The sequence below is a fragment of the Plutella xylostella genome, chromosome 16, assembly GCF_932276165.1.
Source record: "Plutella xylostella chromosome 16, ilPluXylo3.1, whole genome shotgun sequence".
NCBI lineage: Eukaryota > Metazoa > Arthropoda > Insecta > Lepidoptera > Plutellidae > Plutella > Plutella xylostella.
In genome coordinates this window covers 4,388,374-4,405,709 of record NC_063996.1, presented here as the reverse complement: position 1 = coordinate 4,405,709, position 17,336 = coordinate 4,388,374, and the positions used below count along the sequence as shown (strand labels likewise).

Below are 17,336 nucleotides of genomic sequence, written 5' to 3'. Positions count from 1 at the left end.
AATCGAACTACGCAAACACAGGGACGAAATGAGGTTAATCAAAAAAGGATACCTACATGCGAGCTTACCATTACAATACCGCCCCTCTAACCAGCCAGTAGCTGTCACGGCGACTAATGAACCATCATGATTGCGCCTAAAGAGTTCGGAGTGCGCCCGCGGAAAGTAGGCGCTAATGCTTTCAGAAAGGTAACTTATTTGAATTATTAATGTGTACTTCATAAATTAAAATTTGAAAGCTTACAGTAGTTAGGAAGTTTTTGTTAGATTACTTGTGTTTCTTGGATTGCTCACTGCTACTTACCTATGATTAAAAAGGAAATATTTATTCAGGAAAATTACTGGACAACGCAGAAAACTCCAGAATTTACAGTATCCTATGGATTCGATTCCAAGATTCCTGTACGAAGTCGAAGCGAGGTATGATTATTATTTAGTTTATAGCTACTATTTAAGTTGATGCCAAATTTAATACCAATACTTATAGACCTACATATAGCTCGTCAAAACATTTTACTACTTTTTCTTCTTAACGATCACACTAGAGACCGTTGGTCCGATGACATTAGAAAAGTAACTTGACCAAACTGGATGAGCACAGGACCGTGAAGCTTGGCATAACATGGAGGAGGCCTGGAGTACTGTAGTGGGTTGACATAAGCTGATGATGATGAGAGACCGGGTGGATTGCCCAGGCTGTGTCGCTTATAACATTCAAAATATTAGTTATTTCACATTATTTCTTTTCCCAAGAATTAGGGTGCTTACATAAAGAATCGGGTTCCCTGTATCTACCCGTACCGGTAACTTGATTAGGTATGCAAAAGCGCTCACTGAGAGATTTAAAACCGGGAAATGCTCCAGCGCAGTCTCAGAAAGATAAACAGCAGGTTACCGGTACGGGTAGATAACGAGAACCCAGTCTCTCTATGTAAGCAACCTTACCTATGGTACCTACGCAGGAGCGGGTGCGCCCCTGCGGCTGCCTGCCGGCGTGCTCGGGGGCGGCGGCGCGGAAGGACCTGCGCGAGTACCTGCTCACCTCCACGCTGCACGGCCTGCGCTACATCGGCGAGGGCCGGCTCACCTGGTTCGAGAGGTAGGGTTGTCTATGCTATGCTCTATGGTACCTACACGGACCTGGTCACCGCACCGTGATTCAAAGTGCATTTTACAGAGCATTAGGATATTACCAACTAAAAACGATAATATTTTGTTCAAATTTTAAATTAAATATTTGAAAAATTTGATGGTGTGTGGTATCCGCATTTTGTGAGTGGAACTTTTTCATTGCCTGTGAGTGTAGACATATACTGAGCTATGCAGAAGCCTCGTGAAGTGCAAGCAAGTGAGCAGAAAATTATATTGTGTAGATAAATAAATATAAATTTATTATCTCGGTAACGAACGATGCTATGAACCTACATCTAGGCACTTCAGGCATAAATAACAAGTAGAAATAAAATTATAGTTCTGCAGTAGTTTGTTCGATGCTGAATGCATGTGAATCGTGAAGCTTCCTGGGACGTCACTCCCATCATGGCAATGCAACATTAATTAACAAATTATTACAATTCCTCACAGAGTATTCTGGCTGCTAGCCTTCGCGTTCTCCCTAATCTGCGCGTCGTTCTTCATCCTGAACATCTACGACAAGTGGCGCAGCGCCCCCATGATCGTGAGCATCAACCCGCGCAGCCTGCTACTGGCAGACCTCCCCTTCCCGGCCGTCACCATCTGCAACGTCAACCAGGCCAAGAAGTCCGTGGCGCATCGGTACAAGGAGACTGGGTCAGTTTTTGTGATTCGATATGTATAAGATTGATAAAGTTATAACGTTAGTTTATTAGTCTATGATAAGATTTGTCTGGTTCAAGCTGTGAAGATCACAAATGAAATATCAGTATTATAAATGTAGCTTGAGAAAACGTACGGGACGGATAATTAGCCGATAGCGTCTCCATTCGCATTCCCGTTGACCCAACTTAAGTACCTACCTATGTTTTTTAATAACAGATAAGTATTAAATTGGCAGATTCTGAACGGTTCATTAATAGTAGCTTGTCCCGCCAATGATACGTCACTTATTCGCGGGACAATCGATTGTTCATCATGTTTTTATCTGGGATGAAAAAAAAACAGACTTTACCACATCCTGTAATTATATTAGTGGATAAAAGCCTATAGACATACCTATATGGAACACTAATGGAAATGCAATTCAACAGATCATCAAAAGACAAGAAGCTGCTGCAGAGCCTGTGCACGTCCAACAACGACACCGCCATCTTCGACAACAGCACCGACAACGCCGACTGGGAGTACTTCCGCGCCTTCCTCATCAATGTAAGCTGCACAATTGCTGATAAAATCCTAAATTACCTACCTTCCCAATATTTTTGTAATTAATCACAGATGAATATAGACATAATTGATCTCTTTAAGCAGCGCTTCCGTTATTCATCCAGGTCGTCTGTCGATCGGGCTGAAGGGCATCTGACACCAAGCTTCCCTGTTCGTGACTTGACCACTCGTCTATGCTTAGCGTGTAAAAACAATATCAAGTTTACAAGTCCATATTTTACTAAGAAACGGAACGTGCTAACAACATCATCACTACAAAACCCCCCTACAGGTGACGCAGCCGTGCAGCGAGATGCTGGACCAGTGCTACTGGAACGACGAGCGGCAGGACTGCCAGGACCTGTTCAACGCGCAGCTCACGGACGAGGGGCTCTGCTGCACCTTCAACGTCGTGCATCGCGACATGATGTTCCGGAACCCGTGAGTGATAAGAGGAAATACACGAAGTGAATATGCGTATGCGATGACAAGGTTCCACCTGTCATTGACGTTCGATATGTCACTGGAACTTTGTCATTGCTCATAAGCATTGAGTAGTACACCTGAGTCGGCGTTGTTCTATTAGTTTATGTTTCAGTAGTAGTCCTGGATAAGTAGGTAGATACTGCAATGCCTTAAGCGACTTTTTGGCATTGCTGCAGCCGCGTTTCATAGGGGATATTAGTCCACAATCATGAGTTCTCTCGCTGCCTCCAAGATACGACAAATCTATTTCTGTATATCTTTATCCTGACCTTTCTATGAATATTTCAGGAAGGACCTGTACGACTTGAACCTGACGTTTCCTCTGCCGGCGGTGGACTGGACGCCGGAGGGCGGCTACCCGCCGGACTCGCCGGAATCCGGCTTCCCTTGGAGACCCTTAGGTAAAACGTCTGTTCAGTAAGCCGAGAAAAGTTCTAGTATAGTTGATAGTAAATAAATGGAAGTTTCCCTAAATTCTACTCTTGCAGCTGAAATTTCGTTGAATATGCGTCAATTAGCGAGAGATGTACAGAAAATAGGACGAGTTTATTTTCCTTAGGTATATACTAGAAAAACCGCTGATGTATTTGAAAAATTGAAAATTTATTAGAAAAAAAATAAAAATTTAACTTGCATACTTTCTATACTACTTAAGTACACGAGTTTATTCCATACATCTATAAGTAGATTCCATTTCACAATCCAGAATGATTCACTGGGTCCAGCATCCCCCAATGTTTTTTCACAAGGTCCGCCCCTTTCTCCGCGATCATGATCACTGGTGCGTTGGTGTTTCCCCTCACGATGCTCGGCATCACGCTGGCGTCCATCACTCGCAGACCCGCCACGCCTCTCACTCGTAGCTCTGGATCAACGACGGCAAAACGATCACTTTCTGGACCCATTTTTGCCGTGCTTGTAGGGTGATACAGGGAGAATGTTATCTGTCTCGCCATGCATTCGTAGAACTCATCAGATTCTTCGTCAAGACCCTTGCAAGCTTCTAGCTCAAACCAACGCAACTTTAAACCAATGGACTGAAACGATTTCGTTTGACGATACTTTGCTACATACCTCATCCCTCTTACCACAGTTTTCAGGTCCTCTGAATCATCAAAGTAATTAGCATAAATTAACGGCTTATCTGCAGGATCTTTATTCTTTAGCAGTATTCTGCCTTTAGAATTTGGTTTAAGTAACACTATATAAGGAACTAAAACGAAGTTGTCTTTAATAATTTCCTGAAATTGATCCTGCACCTCTTGCGATGAATCGTGGAGGGCAAATAAATCTACAATATTCGTTAAATTAGGTAACATAGCAATGTGATGAGTTTGGATATCTGGGAATGTAGCTTTCGGATCTAAAGTGTTTATAAACCCGGTAATTCTGTGAGGGCTCAAATCAGAGAACTGACCTTTCTGATGCAGCATGAACTGGTAGATACCTCCGACAATATTTGGAAGAGATGCGAGGTCACTATCACTCCTTGTTGTGAACATCATGGCAGCAAATGCGTGGTCTTGTAAGTTTTCACCAACTGGTAGATCTGCTTTAACTTCAATCCCTATTTGTTGGAGATGTTTCTTGGGTCCGATGCCGGATAGCATCAACAACTGTGGAGTATTGATTGATCCAGCGGATACGATCACTTCTTTATTGGCATAAATTTCAATATCTTTACCATTTTTATTGACTAGAATACCAGTCACTTCAGTAGTATTCGGTTTGAACAGAATTTTGGTAGCTAGCGCATCTTTTAAGACATGGAAATTACGACGTTCTCTTATGGGGCTAAGAAAAGCTCGAGCAGTACTTTGTCTTACACCATCTTTGGTTGTAGTTAGCGCTCTAGTTACACCCATTTGTTGAGCTCCAGTTACATCATCAGTTATTTCCAAACCAAGTTCAGCATTCGCTTGGAGCAACAGCTTTTCTATATCAGCGACATCCTCGGTGTGCTCCACGTGGAGGTATCCTCCGGAGCCGTGATACTCGGCTGTTTCTGATGTCAGTGGTTTGTAGAAATCTTCGCTCTTCTTGAAGTATGGTAGGACGTCGTCGTAGCTCCAGCCGGTGTTGCCGGCCGCGGCCCACTCGTTGTAGTCCTGCTTATTGCCTCTCACGTAGAACATGGCGTTGATGCTGCTGGTACCTCCCAGCACCTTGCCTCGCGGCCAGTAGCAACCCTTAGTTTTGTAAGCTCCGCAGGCTCCTGGCTGGTGCTCCGTCTTGTACCCCCAATCTTCTTTGGTTTTCAGGTTAGCCAAGAATACTTGGGGTGCCTGTAATGGTGATAACGTTATCGTTAGATGGTATAAAACTTATCAAAGGGCAAGATCATGGTCTGAAGTAATAAACAGGTGGTTACCTCAGTGCCGAGGGTTGGGTTTCCTCCGGCCTCCACCAGCAGCACCCGCCACTCCGGCACCTCGCTCAGTCGGTTGGCCACCACCGCCCCCGCTGAGCCAGCACCCACAACAATGAAGTCATAGTACGGATCTGAAATGGGATATACCTCATAAGATTTTCGGTTTACCACAGTTGCTAGCACAAACTTTGATCAGAGAAAATCATTTATCAAAAATTCAAGCAGGAAAGTAACAGCGAAAATAGTTTAACTACCCCATATGCCAATAACCGCTTACCTCTCACAACATGTTCCTTGGCATCAGCGGGCCACACATGGTCCCCCACCAGTGCGCAGTGCGCCGCCAGGAATGTCTGCAGCGTGTTCACGAAGAGCGGCCCCGCGCCCGCGTAGCTCTCCGCGATCGTGGACGTCAGCCCAGGCTCGCACGCCCACATCTTTCAACCACGGGAGCTCCTTGCGTAGTACTTGAACGTTGTATAGCCTGGTCCTTTTCCGGACTCTTACCCTTTACTGCTGACTTGAGCGGTCAGGAACGGAGGGTAATCTGAAAGGCTGAAAGTTTCACCACTACGGTAACACACTCGTACTCTTGTAGCTCTTGTGCTTGTGGTTAACGTTATGTTGTTGTAGAGTGCTTTCGCTTCGCTTTGTTTCAGTAGGGTGGAAATCGATCTGTTTATGATAATTATTACGAATACTATGGCTTTATATAGTGTTTATAAAATGTAATACCGTGCTGAGATTAGATAGTGGAATGTTTAAAAGTAAAGTAAGTTGAGTAGATAAGGTGACCCTCGGCTATTGTAAATAAATAAAAAACTTGACTTACGGAAGAAGAGTTCCGTATTAAGTACCATTTAAAAATTGCTTGCCTCCGTTCTTCTCCTTAGACAGAAAGAGCCGTCCTTATCTGAACGGAGAGTAGTTTGTAAAAATGACGTACATCGAAATATAGAAACAGACAGACTTTTTTTCCTTCGCCTACGGAACCCCAAAAAAGACTTGCCTAAGTGTTTAAGTAAATAACAAGGGTAATATCTATAAATTGCAATTTTTTTAATATAGTTTATTTTATTTCTTACAGCAATACTTTGAAAATATCTACGAGATCCTATGTCAGATTTATTTGAGAAAAGGGCGAAACACAAAGTAACGACACGACAGTCATTGTACTTATACAGGGTGTTGCAAAATCGGGTATTCTAAGTCGAAACCTACATATGCCGAATGGTATGTCGAAGCCCAAAAATGAACGCAGAATTTGAAAGTTCGCGAAAAAAATATAACATTTTCCATACAAAGTAAGGTGTGCACTACAGTTAGTACAGTTTAAAGCGCTGGAGGTTTGATGATTTTTACTACTCGAATGAATTAGCGTTTATAAACAGTAAAATAGGTATAACTATGACAAAAGAAAATAAAATATAGGTACTTAACTATTTTTATGAATATCTTTATTATTAGGTAGTCTAGAAAGTAAATGAATGTCGGAAAACCAAATAATCAGAAAATGATCTACTAAGAAATTATGAGTATAAAATATCTGGATCACGATCTCAGTGGTTTGCTTAGTGGCCTTAAGAATTTACTGGGTGTGTCCGGTACTTTGGGTAAAAGAACATAACACAGAAATTTTAGGTACTCGATACACAATATTCCTCTAGACTAGAAGTACCTACCATACCAACCTAACAAGGACGACAAGGATGAGAGATATAATATTATTTTCTGAACCTATCCCCCAAACTTTTAAGATTAACACGTTCACGGACAATTGAAGATTGGGAAATATTTTGATATGACACCTAAAAATCCCATACATTTTATCGTTACGCCTTGAAACGTAGTGTCATATTTCACTATATTTTATTTACGTAATGTGACAGTTACGGCCATAGACGGTATCGTCTATAAGCGGTTCGCCACATCATGCATATCGAACAATGCGTATAGTGACATCTACGGCTACAGGCGTTGCCGGCAGTTATTTTCTAGGTCCGAATCCTCTTCAAAAATGTTTGAACGCTTGCCAGACCTCGGCTTATAATTTTTGCATGGCATTTAAAACAAAATAAAGGTGATGTACTAAGAGTATACAAAGAGATACATCGACAAAAACACATTTATTCTCGTTCCTCATTACAGTTTTATACTCGCTTTTCTATGCTCTATTTAAGTAATTATAGTATTTAAATCGAATAGTTAGGTATCATATATGCAAATCAGTATATTTTTATCGATTTATCATTTATTTACCTCGTAATTTGCCACAAAATTACCAGCCCACCACACGTTTTACACAATAATTCCGCGACGCGCGCGCCGTGACACCAAAATTTTGGAAGGTTATTTGTATTTGTAACGGTTACGGCTACAGGCGGTATGTCACTATAAAGTTCACTTATGTGTGGGCTAAAGAACCCCCCACAACTTGTTTGTTATGACACCTAGAAACAAATGAATTAGCACAATACGACATTAAACCATGTATCTCCTGTTAAGACTATGGAAATGAAACGGCTGTTAACGGATCGTCCGTTTTAACCAATAGAAGTTGGACGGCCACAGGCGTGTAGTCATATTCCAAGGACATTTAATTACGGCTCTCGACGGATTGTCCGTGAACGTGTTAAGGTCTTCAGCCGACAGTGTCACCTACCCATGGTGTATACGCCTACAGATGTCAAAACGTTGTGCAACAACGTAGACACTGACGTCCCGATTGGTCTACCGATTAGACCGTCACACTTTGGCAGAGGAGACGATAAGATTTTATCTACGGATTAAAAATTAAAAAACATAAAGGTCTGAAGGTATCACACGCGGTAGGTAGGTAAGCGGTGTAATATATATAAACGCGATGATACCTCTGCATACATTCGCTCGAAATCTGTCAGACAGGGTATTAGACTTGACTTTTGGCTTATTTTTGGTAAGTAAATAATTTTATACAGGATGTTAAAAATGGTATAAAAAGCCGATACTGGATATCTCAAAAGTGATTCAGAAATAGTCACCCTGAATCACTTTTGCTCTACAATTTTGAGAAATTCGTGAAAAAATACTCTATATATACCTACCTAATAAGTTGTTGGTCATGTGACTAATTAATACAGTTTTTACTATTATTATTTTTGTGTAAGTTCACCTTCGCAGCAACCTTTGTAAAATGCAAAATAAAAATAAAATTCAATTTTTATTTTGCATTTTACAAATTACAAAATACAAGCGCGCCGCGATTTTAATAAAACAACTACCCTTTTTTTTTTTAGTCCGTAACTAGCAGCATCACCATACGCTTGCACCGCCGTCGCATAACCAAAATTCGTGTGTTTTTCTCTTACATCCCCTACACATTCAGTATAACAAAAACAACTGTAATACGACAACTTATATCCCTTAAAACCTACTTCACTTAGTTACATTTGTACATCTACAACTCAGAATGATTTACACGCTCAAGTTTCCCCCAAATTTTTTTCACGAGATCCGCCCCTCTCTCCGCGATCATGATCACTGGCGCGTTGGTGTTTCCCCTCACGATGCTCGGCATCACGCTGGCGTCCATCACTCGCAGTCCCCGCACGCCTCTCACTCGTAGCTCTGGGTCTACGACGGCTAAACTATCACTTTCTGGACCCATTTTTGCCGTGCTTGTAGGGTGATAAAGGGAGAATGTCATCTGTCTCGCCATGCATTCGTAGAACTCGTCAGATTCTTCGTCAAGCCCCTTGCAAGCTTCTAGCTCAAACCAACGCAACTTTAAACCAATGGACTGGAATGATTTTGTGTCTCGAAACTTTGCTATAAACCTCATGCCTCTGATTATAGTTTTCAGGTCCTCTGGATCATCAAAGTAATTTGCATAAATTAATGGCTTGTCTTTAGGGTCTTTGCTCTTTAGTAGTATTCTTCCCTTTGAATTTGGTTTAAGCAATACTGAATAAGGAATTAAAACAAAGTTGTCTTTAATAATTTCCTGAAATTGTTCCTGTACTTCTTGCGAAGAATCGTGAATAGCAAAATAATCGACAATATTCGTTAGATTAGGTACCATAACAACGTAATGTGTTTGAACATCTGGAAAAGTAGCTTTTGGATCTAAAGTGTTGGTAAACCCAACAATTCTGTGAGGGCTCAAATCGGCCAATGGACCTTTCTGATGTAGCAAGTACTGGGAGACACCTCCAACAATATTTGGAAGAGATGCGAGGTCGCTATCACTCTTGGTTGTGAACATCATGGCAACAAATGGGTGGTCCTGTAAGTTTTCACCAACTGGTAGGTCCGATTTAACTTCAATCCCTATTTTTTCGAGATGTTGCTTGGGTCCGATACCGGAGAGCATTAGCAGCTGTGGAGTGTTAATGGCTCCAGCAGATACTATCACTTCTTTCTTGGCATAAACTTCAATATCTTCACCATCTTTATTGACTAGAATACCAGCCACTTCATTCGTATTCGGCTTGAACAGAATTTTGGTCGCTAGCGTGTCTTTTAAGACATGGAAATTTGGGCGGTCTCTAATGGGGCTAAGAAAAGCTCGAGCAGTACTCTGTCTTACACCATTTTTGGTTGTAGTTAGCGCCCTTGTAACGCCCAATTGTCGAGCTCCATTTATATCATCAGTTATTTCCAGACCAAGTTCAGCATTTGCTTGGAGCAACAGCTTTTCTATATCAGCGACATCCTCGGTGTGCTCCACGTGGAGGTATCCGCCGGAGCCGTGATGCTCGGCTGTTTCTGATGTAAGTGGTTTGTAAAAATCTTCGCTCTTCTTGAAGTATGGTAAGACGTCGTCGTAGCTCCAGCCGGTGTTGCCGGCCTCGGCCCACTCGTTGTAGTCCTCCTTGTTGCCCCTCACGTAGAACATGGCGTTGATGCTGCTGCTGCCGCCCAGAACCTTGCCCCGTGGCCACGAGCATCCTTTGGTTTTGTAGGCCCCGCAGGCTCCTGGTTGGGGCTCCGTCTTGTAATCCCAATTTAGTTTGGTTTTCAGGTTGGCATAGAATATTTGGGGCGACTGTAATTAACATTTTTCGTTGATTAGGTACAGCTAGAGCGACATCATGGTCTGAAAGGACTGTAGTAATCATGCAATAGAAGCATCTAGTTACCTCAGTGCCGAGGGTGGGGTTCCCTCCGGCCTCCACCAGCAGCACCCGCCACTCCGGCACCTCGCTCAGTCTGTTGGCCACCACCGCCCCGCCAGAGCCAGCGCCCACCACTATGAAGTCATAGTACGGATCTGGAAAAAGATATAGGGGTTTCTCTTAACTGTATGTTGTTTGTATACATGGACTGATCTGATAACATCATTCAATAATCGTCCACTGCTGGATAGATGCGCCAAAACACTGGATAGAATAATAGATTAGATAATAGATTAAAAGTTAGGTAAAAAGTATTTATCATTGTAATTAAAAGTTAGGATCCACTCTCGTTTTCAGGACCTTGTACTGTACCTACCTTGTTTTTATTTTATTTTTTGTGTACTTTTTACTTTTTTTTTCTGTTTGTTTTTGGTGTGTGTTTGCAGTGCACTGAATAAACATTTTCTTTCTTTCTTTCTTTCTAGATGAACCTCTGCTCAACTAACCTCGAACTTTTATTTAATCTGTGCCTCCGGTAACTACGACCCGACCTGTGACTTCATAACATATAAAAGTGTTGATAAACAAATGGTACAATAATAAAATTATGTGATAGGTGATAACTTTATAGCTGCTGTCGTCAGATGTTTAATGGAGCTAAAAATAGAGTTCTAAGGTAGTTAGCTATTGGCAGTTTAAATCGAAACTCAAGTCTGTTCACAAAAAAAATTCTAATCGATATTTGAACGACTCTATAGCTGGTCTTGTGTGTGCCCCAGGGAATTCTGGTAATCGGCCCAAACCCTAATACGGAGGGCACAATTAGTACCTACATTTCTGCCAAACTATCTGACAAGGAGGTCAAAATCTCCCATGGCATGTGTTATAATTCGGCAATTTTACCAAACCACTTAAACCACCCACCTCTAAGCACTTCCTCCTTGGCATCAGCGGGCCACAGATGGTCTCCCACCAGCGCGCAGTGCGCCGCCAGGAATGTCTGCAGCGTGTTCACGAAGAGCGGCCCCGCGCCCGCGTAGCTCTCCACGATCGTGGACGTCAGACCAGCATCGCACGCCCACATCTTGGCGTTGACACCCCTAAATCTTGCACTGTTGACACCCCTGAAACTTGCACTTTCTTCTCGCTCTCTGTTCCAGTAGGAACAGAATCGACCGAACCTGTAAATGGTATATCGGATACTGTAGCGTTTTGTGTTTACTAAACTGAATGCTGTGTTCAGATTAGATAGTGGGATGTTTAAGTAAATATGTACTTAGGTATAATAATTGGTCAAGAGATAGGTATATTATCGGTTAGTAAGATGAGTTATATTTCTCAAATGTTTCAGGAATGAAATAGGTGTAATAACGCTTCTTTCATTCAAGACAAGTAGGTACTCTGTTCTGTACTTATGTAGGTAATTTACTCCATTCTACTGCGTATGACTTAGTACCTAGGTAGTTGCTAGGAACTTACTTGACTAGTAGTATTAATAACAATAATTGACCTATTTAGTTATTAAATGCATGCCTGTCTGATATCTAAGAGTCTATATTATAACTTTTGTACCGGTACGTACCTATCAAAATGTTTATAACAGGTACTCACCACTATTTACTTAGCTTAATCGCAGTTCTATTGCACTTGAACTAAAACACAATAGTTCAATTACCACATTACACTTTAGCACGCCTATCTTACGTACAGTAAGTATTGTATAAATACATTACATTGAATAACTAAACGCACATGCAGTGCAAGTCACAGTCGATCGACGTATGCAGCACTCGTGCAAAAGAAAGTTGCTGTTACGAGATGAAACACGTACATTCACAAACGATTTTACTCCTTTGGTTAAAGGATTAAGTTATATTTTAAGAATAACATGATATAGGTACCTATATCACTGACGATGATTTCTGGATAGGTGGTAATTTAGGATGTCGAGCGTCTTAAATAATAACTACTTATTTATATTATAGGTAGATAAGATACAGTGCTACGGTTTAATGATTCTATTTGCCGCCAGCGACTCAAAATTACATGACACAGAATAATAACTACTTACCTACCAATTATTCTAAATTTATTTTTAAAAACAAGATAGGTAAGTACTTTTAGGTACTAACTTATGTACAACTTATAAATACATTATGTTGCTCTCATTATTGATAGTGTCTTTTTAACACCTAACTTGAACTAGGTAATTATACCTAATGGTGATATTCTTTGAGCTGCAGCTTTTGACACGAGGGTTCTAGCTCTGATCTAATAATAACATTATGCATAAAATAGGCAAAGATATTTGTACTCGGGTCTTAATATTATGCATCTGAGTAGATATATCAACTGTCCGATACCCATCTATCTATCATGGCGAGCTGATTTTCCGCATTTAGCCTCTAAGGTGGGCCATTATGCGTGTAATATCTATGGGGTGACAAGCTATTAAGCCACCCAAGCTCACGCCAGGACAGGAAGCCAGTAGACGACTTCCAAATATCGGCCCGATACCCATATTACAGGCTCCGCCTAGTTGGGGGCAGAAGGCCGTGTGTGTGATGCCCCCACATAGTTGTTATTACTATTATACCATATAAAAGCATACAATCTGCAGGAACGGGCACGCACCACGGGCTGACGCTGGTGCTGGACACCAACATCGACGAGTACTACTGCGGCTCCACCAGCAGCCCCGGGTTCAAGGTAGTACTGGAGGCTACTCTGTACTGACGATAAACGAACGAGGCTGTCGTGCAATCGGCACGTTTAATACAACGAGATAGAGTCTTGGCTCGCGCAGCAGCGTTCAGAACTTTGTTTTTCGCCATATAGAGTGACTGATACGCTCAGCAGCTCTCCGGAACTTCGTTTTTTGTCAGTGTGACCCCCCTAGTCCGAGGTAACTACAAGGTACTAGTCCCAAGCAGTTTAGTAATTGCTTCATTAGCTGATGATGTTTTGGACAGCGGAACCCAAATATAACTACATCATTATTTACTCATTTGGGCAATTTTTTACTGGCGTTATATGGCCACTGCACTGAGTCCTCTGCCTCTATATTATTATAAGTAGTTATCACCTCCGGCTTTGTTATTATTATTATAATAACAAAAAACTGACTGAAGATAATTAGATAGATAATAATGAAGTTATTATCATCATCAGGCAATAATCATCCACTGCTGGACATAGGCCTCTCCCAAGGAGCGCCACAACACTCGGTCCTCGGTCGTGCTCATCCAGCCACTACCGGCTACCCGCCTAAGGTCGTCCCAGTACAGAGTGACCCCTTAATACACCCTTTCACTAAATCTTCTACCACCGTTTATACCCATATATAAAGTATGTCATAATTATAAAAAGGCAGGGCCGCCTGGCACAGGTTTCTTTGTATACCTAATAGGTAGGTCCTAGCCTTAGTTCAGAAACTGTTATTTTCTTTACTGTTATAAACCATTTAATTATTTTCTTTTCTTTTCTTTCTTTCTTACCCAGATCCTGCTACACAACCCGACGGAGACCCCCAAGATAGCCGCGTACGGGGACATCTACGGGCCGGGCGCGGAGGCGCGCGTGGCGGTGACCCCGCGCATACTGGACGCGCAGCCGCAGCTGCAGGCCATCGACCGCGCCCAGCGCCTCTGCGTGTTCTCCAGCGAGAGGAACTTGACCTTCTACAGGTAGCTTGAGGTCACAGAACCCATTAACTTAACGTATTACAGGTAACTAAAGGACATAGCACACATATCAACTGTACTGCAGCGAGGAGAACTTGAAGTTTTATAGGTAACTTACCCAATAGCGGTTAATAATCGTCTGAAAACTGAGGTTAGGTACATTGTTGTTGTTGTCCCAGAGGTGCAGATTCGAGGGTCTCTACTAACGTCCGCCACTTTTCCGCCTATTTTTGGATGTACTTTTGGCCCCGCTCCAGCGGCTCGCAGCCCGCTTTCAACGTTTTGGCGTCATGTTTGGACAGGGCGTCCACGGGAGCGCTTGCAATTTGGTATAGCCTCCAGTCAAACGCTATATTTGCGGCGTACGTAACTCCTCTTCTTACAATATGCTCAATCTATTTCCACTTTCGCTTCGCAATTTCCTTGCCGATAGAAGATTGTCGGCACAGCTTCCATCGCAAAGGGTCATGAAAAGATGCTGATTTACACAGTCCATCTCCTAAACACAGGCCTCTTCTAAACGGCCGCTGATACTCTGCCCACGGCCTTATTCGTTCTACGTACGACTACCGGCTTGTCTAGGATCGTCGGTCCAGCCTGGACTAAATACCTACATTAGCTACGTTTTCAATGGTATACCTACCTACCTACATTGTAAATGATGCTCACATAAAAATATAAGTACCTATAAATTTATTTCCTTGTCTGCAGAACCTACACGCAACGCAACTGTGAGATGGAATGCGAGGCGGAGACCATGCTGAACACTTGTCAATGCGTGCAGTACTTTATGCCGAGTAAGTTATTATTCATATCTATTTCTTTTTAATTTCTTGATTTTGTTATTAAACACTTTGTAATGTAGCTGGAGCTGGTCTGGATAACCGGAGAGAGCGACCCCTGGGCCTCCCCCAAGAGTAGGGGTTGGGTGCTATATTGAGTATAGCACTTACCCTGATGACTAATATTCTCCTAGTGTTTAGGGTTGGTACTCTAACAGCTCTCAATTAATCTATACCGGGAAGTGGTCTTGGGCTAGCTCAGCTTGGTGCCGGACCTCTGTCTCGTGGGTATTTATAGAGGCGGGTCGCCCCGCGCCCCTTGTAGTCTCCGGAGTCGCCTGCGTGGTGCCCCGCCTCGTCTCGCACACCCCGGGCGCTCTTGTGGCTTCGGTATGTGGGTAGGTGTGTTGGACGGTTTGGTAACGGCTCGTTCAAACTTTTTGACTTCCCAGACGACTGTCAAAAAGTGTTCATACATAACATTAGTTACTTTATCTTTTGCAGAAAACCGATCGACCCGAGTGTGCGGCAAAGCCGATGCGGAATGCTACTCAGGAAGAACTCTACCTGGTAAGTAGATTATTATTGCTTTATTGCAATGGATATAATTATGGAGGCCTTTGTGCCCACATATCCCCTTATGGTCTCAACTGCCTATAGATACTCTTAACCCCTCGTCCGTCGCCTTGGTGGTCCAAGGTGACCTTGAGGAGTCAAGTACTTATACTCTTAACCCATCCTCCGTCGCAGGTAACCTCTCGTCCCTCGACTTACTCTTAACCCTTCGTCCGTGGCAGGTAACCTCTCGTCCCTCGACTTACTCTTAACCCCTCGTCCGTCGCAGGTAACCGCGAGGAGTCGAGCGGCGGCGGCTGCGGCTGCCTGCCGGCGTGCACGGAGATCTCGTACAGTGAGCGCCGCAGCTCCGCGCCGCTCAGCAACACGCTCATCGAGCAGAACCGCTACATCGGCGAGGAGACGCCCGACTACTTCAAGTAGGTACACTGTAGAGACGACAACTTCAAGTAGGTGGCTGCACTTATATTTTTTTTAAAGATTATTAAATAAGTGCATGAAATTGTATTATTATGTTGTTATTTTTGTAGTTTACTTTATAAGGCGCCTCTGTTAGACGCGCCTCGGTTATTGTAAATTAAATAAACACACTGGGGCATGCTGAAAAACAGCGTCGATCGAAAACCAGTTTTCCGTCGACTTATGCTGAGCATGTCACCATTTGCCAAAAGAAAATTTTAATTTATTTGAAGTACTTGTTTTAACTAAAATAGTATAATGTAACTTAGTCATAATTAGTTATAATGTAGAATAAGTTATGTTAGGTCATTTTTATTTTAGCAATAAAGCATATTTTACTTTTACTACTACTCGTGCGAATTAACTGTGCAACTGGCCATCAAGAACCAGGGGTCACGCCGGGCACGCCAAAGCTAATTAATATGACCTTTGGTTTTTGTCTGTCAGATGCACAGTTAAGTAGCATGAGTGTATCTTGAGCAAAATGGCGGCCTGCGCTTCGTGAAAAGTCCTTGCCGTAATAGATCATTTTGATATGTTCTTATAAATAAAATTACCGTGAATTTGGCTTCTTATATTGTTATCAATCTATCTAATGTTATTAAATTTGTACATATTATTATGTATTAAATAAGATAATGTTTCAGGGCCAACATGCTAGTAGTCCACTTCTTCTTTGAAGACAACTCTTTCATTCGCTACACTAAGGGAGAAATCTTTGGACTGACTGAATTTTTATGTAAGTCGACCCCTGCCACTACATATTTTACCTCGCTTGTTTATTTTCTCAGTTTACTACTTTAAACCTTTTGAGCCTGCCCGCATGCATAGGAGTATTTAACTTGTTTGAATAGATTTGAAATGTTAAACCTGCCCAATATGTGCCCGCTGATGCACCACCAACACAGACTGGCTAGGTATTCCTTATTTGTTTCTTTTGTATTTTTTGGTATGTATTTTATCTATTTTTTTTTTGTTTTTTGTTTTGTGTGTTTTGTGTACTTTCCTGTGTTTGTGTTATTAGCGTATATGTAAATTGTTTTTCTGTGTAAGTGGTGTATTCGTGTAGCTCTAAATAAATGTATTTTCTTTCTTTCTTTTAATTCTATCTGCAAGCTGGGAGGTTTTAACTGGCATTTTAATAGATTTTCCTCAGCCATATTTCATATCAAGTTAAAAATATTTTCGTTTTTCCAGCGAACACGGGCGGTCTCCTCGGGCTGTGCATGGGGTTCAGCATGATGAGCTTCATCGAGCTCATTTACTTCCTGACGCTGAAGGCTCTGTGCGCCACCATCAAGAGGAAGCCCAGGCCACGACACTTCCCTACCTAAATTCATCTTTGCACATATTACACTGACGGCTGACAGTTTTCATTTTTACACTTATTACATTTCAAGTTTTTTGTTTCTATGTAGATTCAGCTGTAGCCTAAGTATAGTGGACTTTCAACCTAAGAGTTTATTTATTTTCATAGGTGTTTAAATAAATATTTTTGATTTTGATTTTGATTTATTATGAGGATAGTTTATAGAGTATG

The 17,336-nt window shown here is 42.1% G+C and overlaps 3 protein-coding genes across 8 annotated transcripts; 1 reads left to right on the top strand and 2 right to left on the bottom strand.

Annotated features, from left to right (window-relative positions):
* The first annotated feature begins 932 nt into the window (after positions 1-932).
* Positions 933-17,191, top strand: LOC105383412 (pickpocket protein 28). 6 transcript variants are annotated; one of them, XR_007267149.1, is made up of 12 exons: positions 933-1,099; positions 1,585-1,791; positions 2,229-2,346; positions 2,636-2,784; positions 3,118-3,230; positions 12,917-13,005; positions 13,798-13,982; positions 14,691-14,776; positions 15,266-15,331; positions 15,559-15,756; positions 16,444-16,535; positions 16,994-17,191. XR_007267149.1 is itself a non-coding variant. In XM_048626214.1 (12 exons), the coding sequence occupies exons 1-12, from the start codon at positions 948-950 to the stop codon at positions 17,128-17,130; spliced, it is 1,545 nt and encodes a 514-aa protein (XP_048482171.1). In that variant the 5' UTR covers positions 933-947; the 3' UTR covers positions 17,131-17,191. The 6 variants fall into 6 exon arrangements, 4 of the variants coding, with proteins under 4 accessions (XP_048482171.1, XP_048482170.1, XP_048482173.1 ...); XR_007267150.1 differs by having other exon boundaries at positions 15,606-15,760; positions 16,994-17,031; XM_048626214.1 differs by having other exon boundaries at positions 15,606-15,756.
* On the bottom strand, positions 3,414-5,881 carry LOC105382903 (glucose dehydrogenase [FAD, quinone]). The gene is made up of 3 exons (XM_038118282.2): positions 5,478-5,881; positions 5,201-5,331; positions 3,414-5,114 (listed from the first exon to the last, which is right to left on the bottom strand). Exons 1-3 carry the CDS (start codon positions 5,635-5,637, stop codon positions 3,525-3,527), a joined length of 1,881 nt encoding a protein of 626 aa, XP_037974210.2. The 5' UTR covers positions 5,638-5,881; the 3' UTR covers positions 3,414-3,524.
* LOC125488433 (glucose dehydrogenase [FAD, quinone]-like) lies at positions 8,560-12,172 on the bottom strand. Its single transcript, XM_011552881.3, has 4 exons — positions 11,908-12,172; positions 11,221-11,477; positions 10,321-10,451; positions 8,560-10,226 (listed from the first exon to the last, which is right to left on the bottom strand). The coding sequence occupies exons 2-4, from the start codon at positions 11,378-11,380 to the stop codon at positions 8,637-8,639; spliced, it is 1,881 nt and encodes a 626-aa protein (XP_011551183.3). The 5' UTR covers positions 11,381-11,477; positions 11,908-12,172; the 3' UTR covers positions 8,560-8,636.
* Positions 17,192-17,336: the final 145 nt, after the last annotated feature.

Bases quoted from the DNA above. Each gene is read 5' to 3' on its own strand.
- LOC105383412 (XM_048626213.1), top strand. From the start codon at position 948: ATGGTACCTACGCAGGAGCGGGTGCGCCCCTGCGGCTGCCTGCCGGCG. The intron at 1,792-2,228 runs GTCAGTTTTTGT...GCAATTCAACAG, and splicing joins CATCGGTACAAGGAGACTGG to ATCATCAAAAGACAAGAAGC. The intron at 15,332-15,558 runs GTAAGTAGATTA...CGTCCGTGGCAG, and splicing joins CTCAGGAAGAACTCTACCTG to GTAACCTCTCGTCCCTCGAC.
- LOC105382903 (XM_038118282.2), bottom strand. From the start codon at position 5,637: ATGTGGGCGTGCGAGCCTGGGCTGACGTCCACGATCGCGGAGAGCTAC. The intron at 5,332-5,477 runs GTAAGCGGTTAT...ATCCCATTTCAG, and splicing joins CAAGGAACATGTTGTGAGAG to ATCCGTACTATGACTTCATT. The intron at 5,115-5,200 runs GTAACCACCTGT...TCACCATTACAG, and splicing joins ACCCAACCCTCGGCACTGAG to GCACCCCAAGTATTCTTGGC.
- LOC125488433 (XM_011552881.3), bottom strand. From the start codon at position 11,380: ATGTGGGCGTGCGATGCTGGTCTGACGTCCACGATCGTGGAGAGCTAC. The intron at 10,452-11,220 runs GTGGGTGGTTTA...ATCTTTTTCCAG, and splicing joins CAAGGAGGAAGTGCTTAGAG to ATCCGTACTATGACTTCATA. The intron at 10,227-10,320 runs GTAACTAGATGC...TGTTAATTACAG, and splicing joins ACCCCACCCTCGGCACTGAG to TCGCCCCAAATATTCTATGC.